Consider the following 11761-nt stretch of genomic DNA (forward strand, 5'->3'; position numbering starts at 1 on the left):
AAAACATGGTACAATGTTAACGATCACCTTCAAACAGGTGAAAAAACTAATGAAATAATTTGAAATATTTTTTTAATTAAAAATATTTCAAAAACAAGCTTGGTACAAGTATGTTAAAACATTAAAAAAAAGCAAGGCAGTTCACATGTGAAATCAAAGGATTATTAGGCACGTGAAATAAATTTGGTGCAAAAAACGCGTTGGTCTTTCTTCAATATAATATAGTGGAATATTTGAATACCATCAATTTACGCATGTTTGAATGTTAATTTTTCTTTGCAACTATACATATGTTGAAATGCGAAAAAATCTATAACAGTTTTGTTGTGGTTTATGCCCTTCAGCGTGACGCACGCTTGATGTTCTATCACGGTTAAATTTTGGTTCGAGAAGAACTTTTTCTCAAAAAAATTCAACCAATTGCAAAAAAAAACAACTGAGACACTTATACATTTTGTTAAGACATTTAATGAGGGCAGTAAAGTAAGCAATATTCAAGAGCAGCGTTTAATGCTTTGGAATCTCCCGCATACCCGTTACAAGAAACACATGTATCTGGACGTAATAATAAAAAAGCTCCCGACTTTGTTGAACCTTGGGAATCGTAGGGTTGACACAAAGATAACTGTAAGGTCGAATAAAATTCATTTTTATAATCCACAGCTAAAATCATATCTCTTGAATATTTTCGACTATAAAAACATAAACAGACAAAGTGAACAGTATTTTTTTCATTTTTTATAAAACTATCATGTTACGTTGATTTAATTAAATGCAACAATTGATGCGGTATACAATTGTAAATCTCTTCCAAAGGATAATCGGTAGTTAAACGCTTGATATCCACCAGTCCGCAAATAACCCAAACAAATTTAATATCATAATATGGAAGTAGAGTATTCGAATTAAAAAATGTCGAAAACATTCGAAGGAGGCGTATTAAACGAACCAAACAAGCATGATTCCAATGAACTAAAGAGTTGTTTGAATCACAATCAAAAATATATTATTTAGTAAACTATTACTGGTATGCTTTTTCCTTTCACATTGAAGAATTGTAAAGGTTTTCTTTCCAAGCGGAAGCACGCGAATAGCTAAAACGCAGGTATAAGTCACTCCTCGAGTCACCTGAAATGATGTCAAACATTGTTTTCTATACTATGTTTTTGAAACGAAGAAAACTAAAGAGTACATGAAAAAACAACTTAGGCACAAGGTTACAATTCCTTTTTCGATTTTGATTCATCTACATTATATTAAAAAAATAATTTGACATTCGTTGCTAAAATGTCGTTATTACAGGTAAAGTGATCACTGTTGATGTATGCAGAAGTGAACCCGGGGCGGTACCGGAAGATGTTAAAAAATGATTGTTTTTATTAAAACTATTACGAAAAAAAAAAAATTTATGTATAAAAACAGAAAACAATTTTTTATGATTATAATATAAACAAAATTACAATGGTCAACACCCAATATCATACGAAAAAAATGGAAAAGTCTCCACGGAACGTTTGATATTATATAAAAGCTGATTTGGTAGGGTGCTAGGAATAGAAAAGGAAAAGAGAGATGCAACACAAAGAGATACATTATAAGAAAAGGAAGCTTCTAATAAACAAAAGATTACAACATTGCCTTTTGTAAGCAGACGTGATACTTTTCAAAAATAAACCAACTAAGTGAAGACATGTTTCAACAAGATACATAGCCATAAGTTGCGTTTCCTTTTCATATTCTTTAAAAGAAATTGAAGAGGCTCCTCGCAAAACATTCGCTATTCTCCATCCTAAATTGGAAGCATCCTAAATATGAATAACATTTAAGATGAAGAGTTCGTAGTAATAAAGTTATTTGATATCTTGGTACTAACATGAATACCAGTATTCACATGATTCATGAAAAAAGGTGGATGATCATGAGCTGCTTGACCAATCAAAAAACCGTACGAACAATACACTCGTTCTGTTATTGTACTTTGGTATGTTATCGTTTTTTGATAGATAATGGCTTTCAATAAAACAAGTGAGCAAATCTTTACGAAATCATAACATTGATATCAATAGTTAAATGAAATGGAAAAGAAAGTCTACAGAAACTTTTACTTGTGTTAAATAATTTTGAATTTCAGATGCTGTTAATGGTTTTGGTGAGAAAAAAGAATTACGTGTATGATCCATTTGTAATAATGTTATTTTAATAAGCTGAAAACAAACTCCTCGTTTTTTCCATTTACAGGGAAACAAAAGAATTAATGATTGATTAAGAGCCACGACCTTCACCCGATCGTAAACTAAATCTTGAGGAAATTTAGCTAAAATACGAACAATATGATAGCATATATGGGGTCCGTAAGGCTTAGCCATTAAACCTAAAGCTTTGCGAACAAGTGAATTGTTTCCATCACCTCCTATAATATAACGACTTGTGCAAGTTAAAACAGATTTGGTAACAGATTGTTGAACTTGAACAATACATAAATTATCTGCTTCCATCAATGTTGATGGATTGGTTGGTTCATAAAGCAATGTTTGTAATTTTTCTATAGGGGATTTTTTAGGTAACAGATGTAAAGAAGAAGAATATGGAGGAAATGTTTCCGATTCATAAGAACTTGTGGAAGATTGATCCGATTGATTATTATGTTTATTAAAGGAGTCCAAAATTGAGTGACGTGAAATTTTAATTTTTAATGGTTTCACATTATAATGTATTTCTCCGTGAAATTTTAAAAAAAGTTGCGTTAAATTTTTTTTTAAATCAGTATAAGAAAACAAAACGGGATAAGCAAATGCACTTTCAGCATTCCATAAAGATAAATCTTCGAAATTCTCTTTTGAAGATCTTCTTAAAAGAACACCCCTTAAAATGATGCCTTGTGACACAAAAGAGTTGGAGCTATCTAAATTGGACAAAACTTCTAAACTTCGGCTATTTAAAACCACCATATCACTCGGGTGCTCATTAGGACCATCTTCCATCTCGTCATCTAAAACGATTACATTCAAACCGCGACGAGCTAATTCGCAAGCAACTACAAGCGTATCTAAATGACCACCCATAAGAACAACATCTTTGGGAATTGGTTGATTATTAGTTAAAACTGAGCTACTTATATCGAAAGAATTATTTTGTAAAATATTGTCTTCCACACCTTTAGATAAAACTTTTTTTCCGGAATCTCCATTTTCACTATTTTGTTGAGAAGCACTCATGACTTTCAATAAAAATGACTAATAATAGTAAGTTTTTCTCTCTTTTAACAAAAAAAAAAACTGGGTACAACAGATCCAACTTGAATCGACATGAAGCAATTCAATGACAGATTTGTGACCAATTAAAAAAAAAAAAAAACGTTTTTTATTTATTATTGCTATATCTTTATTCTTAATAAAATTCTAAATTCTGAAAAATAATTGAGTCGCTCGAGCTTGCAAAAAACAAATTTTTTAAACGTGCAGCATGTTGATTTGTTGAATATTAACATGAAAGTTTACGTTCCATTATATAAGTTTTTTCTTTTTAATGTCGTCATAAATTGAGTTTGTTAGTTTTAAAAAGACGAATTAACGAAAAAATATATTTAAAAAATTCTTCTTACTAAAAGTTTAAATTAAAAAGTCAATTCACGAAAGTTAAAAAAATCTTCTTAATAAAAGTTAAAATTAAAAAGTAAACTGACGAAAATGGAATTAAAAAAATTAGTTTTAACAAAAATTTAAATTAAACAATAAATTGACAAAAATAGAATTAAAAAATTTCTTTTTAACAAAAATTCTTATTATAAAGTAAATTAAGGAAAATAAAAAATAATGTTCTTAACAAAAGTTTAAATTTAGAAATGAATGAACGAAAATAGAATCAAAAAAAAATTATTCTTAAGAAAATTTTATAGTAAAAAGTAATTTAACTAAATTTACTTGAAGACCAAGTGAATAAACGTCAATTTATTTTAAAAACAAGTCAATGAATGTAAATCGAATTCAAAAACAGGTGAAAAAACGTAAATTGAATTCAAAAACAGGTGAATGAACCTTTATTTGATTTACAAAAGGTGAATGAACTTTTTATTTCTGTTAGAATGTTAATTCACGCACATATTCACTAAATGAGGTCTATTAAAACAAATTGAAATGAAAAAAATGAATGTGCGTTTTGACTATAAAAAAAAACTGGAAAAAAAAAAAACTTAAAGGTTTTAGACATTGAGATAGTAGAAGAAATTTTTAATTTTTGCAAAGTCGCCTTACATGCACACGTAGGAAACTCATCTTTTTGATAAAACGGTAAAATAAAGCTTCAAAATACCCGAAAATGAATATGAGTTAATGAACCTATGTTAACAAAGTTATAAAACGCTATAATGGAACCGTTAACCGACACGGCAAGAGAAGGAATTTCAAATTGTTTTAATAAGTTTGCAACAGCAGGAAAGCTATTTTTAACTCAAACTAATTTTATTAAACTGTGTAAAAATTGTAAATTGTTGGACTCCAAATTTACTGCTACTAGTGCAGATCTTCTTTTCTTAAAATTTCATGGAAAAAATTGTAAAATAACTTTTGAAGAGTTTCTTCAGCTACTACCTTATGTAGCAAAAGCTAAAGGTGTTGAATTAAATGCAGTACATGATTGTATCATGCATTGTCAAGACGTTTATGGATCTTGTACCGTACCACAACCGAACCGGTTTTTTGATGACAAAGCCTCTTACACTGGAATTCATTTATATGGAGGCCCGGTTTCCAATGATATTAATAATCGTCGCGTGTTTGACTTATCACGTACTTGAACAAAAAATAAAATACTTTTAGTCTGTAAACGTTTTCTATTGAGTGTTTTTTTTTCTTGTATGTAGATTTGACGGATCGAAGTCCTTGTGATTCTCGTGGCGTCAGACTCGATTTTAGTAAAGAGAATAAACAATGACTTTTGTTCCCTTTATAGAAATAGTGTCAATTGTCGTTGATCCTACCTAAAGTGTATTTTTCTAAAAGAATAAAATATGCATTGTTTTTTATTTTATGTCATCAAAAAAATTTATCTTTTAAATTAAAATCAACACTACCACATGAGTAACGTAAACACTCAAAAAAATAACATATGGCTATAAACGCCTCTTTAGATAAAAAGAATGAAAATTAAAAAAAGGTTAAAATTGTTTTATTTTTTGAAAACGATAAGGCGAAATTCATTGACTGATCTGAAAAGAAGACGGGAAGAAACAGGATTTCTTACGAATGTGTAGGTTCACATTTTTAACGAGGGACGTTTAAACATGAGGGAAAAAAGTTGTGAAAAAAAAGTGCCAAAACGAAAAGATTCCAATAGTTTACGTCATCGTGTGCTTTTTTCTGAAAAGGAAAAAAAACAACCGCCATCTGTCAATTATGGCCTACTAAATGACTCATATTTTACACTAACGAATCAACAATCCAATGCATCCCAAGGTTTTTTAGTTACTTAAAATTGTATTTTAAAATGAAAGCAGTTTTTTGTGGAATGTAGAATTCAATTTCGAACATTTGGTATCTAATTTGGCTAATCAATCGAATGTTGGAACATTAAAAAGCTATCTTGAAGGTTTAGGAGGTCAAGAAGCATTAAAAAAACCTGAATCTAAAGCGAAACTTAACAAGTTGGAACGTCAAGCGAATTATGCCCATGTGCGTCGTGGCGTCAGAAAATGGTTACCTCAAATACACCGAAACGCGTAATGAATTTATTTTTTGTTGTTTCAATACTAAGATATCAAAAAAAGGTAATAAAATGTTATTTTTTTTTTAGAATCGCAGAACAATTAACTTTTGGAAATTTTTTAACCGATGTAAAAGATTCAACGTAAGATTTTTAAACCAGTGTTCATTTTTTTGATTATGCAGTGTTTTGTATTGAAAATGCTATTTTATCATTTTCTGAATTTACTGCATTTTTTTAGAGCGTCTTTATCTTCTTATTTTAAGCCAATAAGTTCTTTTGAGAAAACGCTTGCTGAGGTACGGATTCATTTAGTGTGCAAACACATTTGTTTTTGAAATTTTTTTTTCTTTCTTTTTTACGTTTTTTTTAGGCATTAAAGATGAGCGGCGTGGATAAAAAAAGCATTACACCCAATGCGTTGAATTCAGCTGTTGCTCAACCCATCAAGGATGCTGCAACAACGCAACGTTTAGCAAAATTAAGATCCTTGCTTTTCCAACAACAACGAAAAGCGAAGCGATTAGGAAAAATAAAGTCGAAAACATTTAGAAAAATGTATCGTAAAGTAAGAAAAGCTTTTGTTTCTTTTTCTTGTAATATAATCTTCACGGTTGATTAGACAAAAGTTGAAGAGCGCGAAAAATTATTAAGTCAAATTGAAACGGAAAATCCTGAGTTAGCAGAAGAAATACGGCGTGATTTTGAGAAGAAAAGGGCATCTGCTCGAATGTTAAAGCAAGAACATGCGCGCAAGTAATGTTTCAAATTAACAAAGAATTTAAATGATTTATAATAAATGTTAGTCATTACTTTTGTTATGTTTAAACAAACTCTCGACTTTTGATTGTTTTTAAACGAATTTTTTTTGAACCCTATTTGAACTGTGTCAAATACGAGTTGATGTGATTGAACGGTTGCCGTGATTGTTGTTCCAAATAAATTATTTCTTTTTTGTGTGTGTGTGTGTGTGTGTACTACAGAAAATGGGCAGAAATGGCTGTACGATTTGGTGGTAGCAGTATGATCAAGGTTGTTTCGAAACAAATGCAAAACGCCAAGGATGAAAAAGACGCTGTTAATCGTGTATTACACGCGAAACCTGGAAACGTTATTAAAAATCCAAGTGATGAATCTGGTGAAAAATCGTTTGCTTTGTTATAAAGTAAAAAAGAAAAACAAAATGCATATCCATTTAGACAACGAAGATACAACGACTTTGAGCGATAGGGATAACAATGAAGTCCACCATAAGGTGAAGCGTCATAATAATTTATTCTCAAAAAATCTTTATTTTTTTTTATTGTTGTTAACATACGTTAGGCGTGTGTTGAAAATAAACTCCGCAAAATGTTGAAAGTTGGGACAGAGGACGGGATTTCGAGTGATTCCGATGTCCCAGCACTCTTGAAGCTATCTTTTATGAAAAAGGCAATGCAAAAGCAAAAACACCAAAATATGTTATTAGAAAAAAAAACATTAGAGGATTTAACACAATTCAATGGTGCGTTACAACAATGCTTTACATGTGAAAAAAAACAAGTATTTTAAAAATTGTACAATTTGCCGCACATTGTTTTAATATTTTTTTTTTTTTGAGTAGACAAGGTAGAAGAGATTTCAAGGAAGAGAAAAAAAAAATCTTCGCGTGGTTTACATGTCAATGTTCAAGACGACTGCTCTAGTAGTAGTGACAATGATTCGGACACAACGAAAGACACTTCACCTCAAATGTTTTCAAAAAGAAAATTACCTGTTATTCCAAAAGAATTATTAGATCAAACTCGTTTGGACATTGAGAAGAAAAAACATAAAAATCTTGTGGAGTTACCAACAAGCGTAAGTTGAACTGTTTTATCCATCTCCATTTTTTTTAAAAAACCCCACTCTTAGATGGCGACACAATCGTCAGTTTTAATGCCCGCTAAAGACGATTTGTGCAATATACCAGAAGCTATTCATACATTGGTAAAAATGTTACTCAATAGATGAAATGTAAGGTATTGAGGTTTTTGTATCATATGCGTGTATGTATTGGTTAGATTGAATCAATAGAAGAGAAAAATAATTCTCTTTATGATAAAAAAGATCAAGAAGCGTTTATTCAAGAGGCTTTTTTGATAAGCAGCACTAATGAAAAAGATTTTGAACAGTCTTGTATTCAAAATGAAGAAGAAGATAACAATGACAAAGTGACGAAAACGAGTGAATGTCACTCAAGTAAGCTTTTTTTTAATAAGAAAAGTAAATTGTTGACTGTTTTTTTTAATCACAAGGATACCCACCTGGATGGGGTCATTGGACTGGAGGAGGAACGCGTACTTGTTTGCGTCAAAGTGAAAATGTGTTACACAAAGAAAAAAGCAATCGAAATAATCTTGTTGGTCGTATTTATATTAATAGACGTTTAGATCGAAAAGTAGGCAAATTTAAATACAATAACGTGTTGCAATATTTTAATGTACCTTCAGCTGGCTCCTTATTTTACGAAAACGTTACCGTTTCCTTACAATTCGAAAGAACAATTTGAAATGTCTCAAAAACATCCGCTTGGTCCCGAATGGAATACTTTAAATGCACATGAAAGACTTGTGAAACCTCGGGTAATGATTTTCACCTTAGTCAAAATGCTTTTAGTGTTTCAAATGTAACATTTTTGCGTTTTTGTGTGTATTATTAGGTTCATGTTCAACCTGGAACGATTATTTTACCATTGGAGCATGTCAAACATTTACCTGAAGATATTGTTGACAGTTTTCTTAATGCTTGGGACGTTAAAAAGTCATCAAAAAATAAAGCTCCCAAAGCCAATCTTTAATAAAGTTTAAAACAATTCTAGTTTTTTTTTTCTTTTTTTTTTTTTGTTAAAAGAAATGTACCTTTTGATCATTGTTAAAAAAGGGTCCGTTTTTGTCTCTAGCAATTTACAAAGTTGCTGGTGCTGGTAAAATGTTGCCAAAAAGGAAATGTTGTATAACAGGCAACTTTCCTAACACTTCCGCTTTATACATTTTTATTAATCCTGTATAAATTTTAAACCTAAACAAAAATACACTGGTCGCGTTGTTAATGAAATCAGAACAATTTATTTCACCATGATGAAATCCCACTAATATCATATAACAGAGGAGCACATTCACCGAACAAGGCTCCAACTTTGGTCTAAAGAAGAGTAGTCGTAGGAGTCGTATTACCACACACACACACACACACACACACACACACACGTCACAGATGAAATGTTTGTTTCTAAGAATTGTTTACTTGAAGAATCCATTTCACAGAATCCATATAAAAATATTGAGACGCGTATAAATGAACTATTTGTGGATCATTAATCTGTACAAGAAGAATAAATGGTTTTTTTTTTAAGGTAGTGTGAGGAAAGGAAAAAGTTACCTGATGTGGGGTTATACTCTCTTGATCACATAACTGAGATGCGCCAAATAAAAATGGTAAAAAATGATAATCATCGATTCCCCATGAACCACGACTGCCTGCTGGTTCTAACGAATAACGCGTTTGAACTCTCCTCACGCACGCCAAGTATCTACAAGTCACGCTGTAGTTTGATGCTAGTACCATTAAAACACAAAAAAAATTACTTTGCGAAAACCACGTTCACAAGATTGGAGTAATCAGTGGAAGCAAAACATTCAAGGCGAACAAGACAGTAGAGAAAACAAATAAAATTTAGTTCATGTCCTGAGCCATAATCGATTCGCGTTTTATCTCCAAAGGATGAGCAAAGATAGTCACTTAGTTCTTGTGCTATTTGAGGTCGATCGGCATCAGAATACGGAAAAGGCTCAAGACGGTGAATTGTTTGACGGCAAGTAGTTTGTTGTGTTTCACACGTTACTCCACAAACACGCCGTGGTTGTAAAAATAAAAGTAAAATCTCGGGCATACTCTAAAATATAGAAAAAAGAATTTTTTTTTTCTCAAAGTGCATTTACTTGGTTTAATCGCTCCACAAAAGTTCGAAATGCTATATTACCAAAACGCATATTGCCTTCAAGTGGTTCGACCTCATTTAGTATCGATTCAATTGATTGAAATAAAACGTCAAATTTTGGCATGAATCCATTGGTTTTTTGGAATTCATTTGTTTTAATAGGTAAACTCTTAACGGATTCAGCAAGAGCCTTGATGAATTCAACAAGGTTATCATACGTTTCACTTTTTTCAAAAAGCTTCACATGATTTTCATTTTGAATTTTCTTTTGTAAAATTTTCGTACCACAATCATTCGTTCCTTTTAACTGGCCTACCATTAATTAAAGGCGTTAAATTGTTTTGTTTTACTTTTCAATAAAAAAAAGAGATCAATTTTCTGTCAATTAAAGTTTTTTTTTTAAATATCAATTGCACTGAAATGACAGATGTTAAGACATTATGAATCTTTTTTGTGATTCACGTCAAATTTTTAATTTTGAAAAAAAGAAATAAAAAAATCAACTACTTTAAGTAATGAAGCGTGTTTTTTTTTTAAACAAGTCAATTAAAAAAAAATCAAAGAAAAGTGTTTATTCTTTATGTGTAAACTCGTAGCGTTTCAGCAAAGCCTGAGTCCCTAACTTTCCGTAACCTTTTTGCAATAATTCCGTATACAATGCATGGGCTAAGGTTAAGCCAGGTAAATGTAAATTTAAACGTGTAGCATCTTGTAAAGCAATACTTAAATCCTAAGTGAAGAAAAATTTACAGAAAGCAAAATTTTTTTTGATGGGATACCTTGACAAAATGCTCTACATAAAATCCGGGGCTGTAATTGTTGTCAAGTAGACGGGGTGCTAAGTTAGATAAACTCCAACTCCCAGCAGCACCCTTTTCAATTGCGTTCAACGTTTGTGGTAAAGGTAATCCGACTTTTCGAGCGTAAAATATACCTTGAAAAAAATAAAAATTTGTTTTTTGACAACGTCACACACACGAAAAAAACTACCTTCGCACATTCCAATCATTGTATTTGCAATGAAAATTTGATTCACGATTTTAGCTTGATGCCCTTCACCACTTTTTCCTATATATTGAATCCGTCCTCCTTTGGTAACATCGGTTATAGGTTGGAAAATTAAAGGCTCCAGTTTTTGAAACACCGTTGCGTTATTGCCGCCAACAAAAACAGCTAAAGCTCGATTTTCCGCTCCAACGTCCCCTTGAAAAAATTTTAAAAGGATGTTTTAACTTGTTCGCAACACAAAAGTACCCCCTGAAACCGGTGCATCAAAGGAGTATGATCCCAATTTTTCAAACGTAGTATGAATTTCTTTTGCAAGCGTAGGATCTCCTGTGCTCATATCGATAAAAATAGGCGTTCTTTTCTGTTGTACTGAAGTGTTTATATCAAGACCTACATGGAAACAAATTATAAAAATTATGTTCATTAAAGCAATAATCAGAAAAAAAGTAAAGTCGATAAATAAGCTTTGTTTGCATTGTACCTTGAAGAATTCCATTCTTTCCGTAAACAATATCTTTTGTTTCATGCGGAAATCCAACAATAGAAATAATCACATGAACATTTTGCTGAATAAGATCCGCTGGTGTATCACAAAATGTTGCACCTAATCAAACACATGTTTTTTTATAAAAAACAAGATGCAACAATAAATGCCAACCTAAGGCAATAGCTCTCTCGCATTTAGACGCAGTACGGCTTCAGGCAACATAACAAAAGCAAGATGCAACAAAAGCAAGTAACGAAAAACCCGTAGGTTCCCACTGGCCTCTACCTTGTAACAAAAACTTTATGTCCTCCATAACGAATTAAGTTGCAGCACATAGGCAAGCCCATTACACCACATCCAATCCAACCTAACAAAAAAAAAAATTATGCATTGTTAGTGAGAAAAAAAATGTGTACCAACACTAAGCGATTCCTTTTGATTATTAAGCCATTCAAACTGTTCCATTATCTCAAAACGACAAGGTTGTTTTTTTAGAGAAAAGGTTTTTTCAAGAAGTATTCATGTGGGTAAGGCTGACACTCCAGCTTCATGTTTTGTTCACCCTTTTCCAGCTTCATACATGTTTTAATTGATCACAAAAACAACACACT

The 11761-nt window shown here is 31.5% G+C and overlaps 5 protein-coding genes across 9 annotated transcripts; 2 read left to right on the top strand and 3 right to left on the bottom strand.

The window, feature by feature from the left end:
- Positions 1 to 304: 304 nt before the first annotated feature.
- LOC128883237 (uncharacterized) lies at positions 305 to 3494 on the bottom strand. The gene is made up of 9 exons (XM_054135386.1): positions 2106 to 3494; positions 1874 to 2035; positions 1661 to 1805; positions 1485 to 1611; positions 1301 to 1385; positions 1193 to 1246; positions 1026 to 1128; positions 759 to 972; positions 305 to 692 (listed from the first exon to the last, which is right to left on the bottom strand). Exons 1-9 carry the CDS (start codon positions 3213 to 3215, stop codon positions 467 to 469), a joined length of 2226 nt encoding a protein of 741 aa, XP_053991361.1. The 5' UTR covers positions 3216 to 3494; the 3' UTR covers positions 305 to 466.
- Positions 3495 to 4091: 597 nt separating this feature from the next.
- Positions 4092 to 5085, top strand: LOC128883456 (tubulin polymerization-promoting protein family member 3-like). 2 transcript variants are annotated; one of them, XM_054135827.1, is made up of 3 exons: positions 4092 to 4469; positions 4518 to 4784; positions 4859 to 5085. In XM_054135827.1, the coding sequence occupies exons 1-3, from the start codon at positions 4364 to 4366 to the stop codon at positions 4927 to 4929; spliced, it is 444 nt and encodes a 147-aa protein (XP_053991802.1). In that variant the 5' UTR covers positions 4092 to 4363; the 3' UTR covers positions 4930 to 5085. The 2 variants fall into 2 exon arrangements, with proteins under 2 accessions (XP_053991802.1, XP_053991801.1); XM_054135826.1 differs by having other exon boundaries at positions 4092 to 4784.
- A 190-nt stretch (positions 5086 to 5275) lies between these two features.
- Positions 5276 to 8515, top strand: LOC128883260 (uncharacterized). The gene is made up of 15 exons (XM_054135438.1): positions 5276 to 5450; positions 5509 to 5713; positions 5788 to 5841; positions 5939 to 5996; positions 6071 to 6265; positions 6320 to 6453; positions 6681 to 6835; positions 6897 to 6952; positions 7021 to 7201; positions 7301 to 7536; positions 7591 to 7665; positions 7740 to 7917; positions 7974 to 8116; positions 8169 to 8300; positions 8378 to 8515. Exons 1-15 carry the CDS (start codon positions 5279 to 5281, stop codon positions 8513 to 8515), a joined length of 2112 nt encoding a protein of 703 aa, XP_053991413.1. The 5' UTR covers positions 5276 to 5278.
- LOC128883261 (uncharacterized) lies at positions 8489 to 10022 on the bottom strand. Of its 3 annotated transcripts, none has more exons than XM_054135439.1 (7): positions 9657 to 9991; positions 9303 to 9610; positions 9097 to 9247; positions 8962 to 9036; positions 8792 to 8859; positions 8577 to 8736; positions 8489 to 8509 (listed from the first exon to the last, which is right to left on the bottom strand). In XM_054135439.1, exons 1-6 carry the CDS (start codon positions 9972 to 9974, stop codon positions 8622 to 8624), a joined length of 1035 nt encoding a protein of 344 aa, XP_053991414.1. In that variant the 5' UTR covers positions 9975 to 9991; the 3' UTR covers positions 8489 to 8509; positions 8577 to 8621. The 3 variants fall into 3 exon arrangements, with proteins under 3 accessions (XP_053991414.1, XP_053991415.1, XP_053991416.1); XM_054135440.1 differs by lacking the exon at positions 8489 to 8509 and having other exon boundaries at positions 8600 to 8736; positions 9657 to 9893; positions 9941 to 10022; XM_054135441.1 differs by lacking the exon at positions 8489 to 8509 and having other exon boundaries at positions 8600 to 8736; positions 9698 to 9866.
- Positions 10023 to 10085: 63 nt separating this feature from the next.
- LOC128883364 (uncharacterized oxidoreductase YkwC-like) lies at positions 10086 to 11652 on the bottom strand. Of its 2 annotated transcripts, none has more exons than XM_054135634.1 (8): positions 11567 to 11652; positions 11436 to 11517; positions 11322 to 11359; positions 11145 to 11267; positions 10910 to 11053; positions 10646 to 10858; positions 10435 to 10589; positions 10086 to 10385 (listed from the first exon to the last, which is right to left on the bottom strand). In XM_054135634.1, the coding sequence occupies exons 1-8, from the start codon at positions 11613 to 11615 to the stop codon at positions 10227 to 10229; spliced, it is 963 nt and encodes a 320-aa protein (XP_053991609.1). In that variant the 5' UTR covers positions 11616 to 11652; the 3' UTR covers positions 10086 to 10226. The 2 variants fall into 2 exon arrangements, with proteins under 2 accessions (XP_053991609.1, XP_053991610.1); XM_054135635.1 differs by having other exon boundaries at positions 11571 to 11589.
- Between the last annotated feature and the right edge of the window lie 109 nt (positions 11653 to 11761).

This window comes from Hylaeus volcanicus, unplaced genomic scaffold (assembly GCF_026283585.1).
Source record: "Hylaeus volcanicus isolate JK05 unplaced genomic scaffold, UHH_iyHylVolc1.0_haploid 12221, whole genome shotgun sequence".
Classification (NCBI taxonomy): domain Eukaryota; kingdom Metazoa; phylum Arthropoda; class Insecta; order Hymenoptera; family Colletidae; genus Hylaeus; species Hylaeus volcanicus.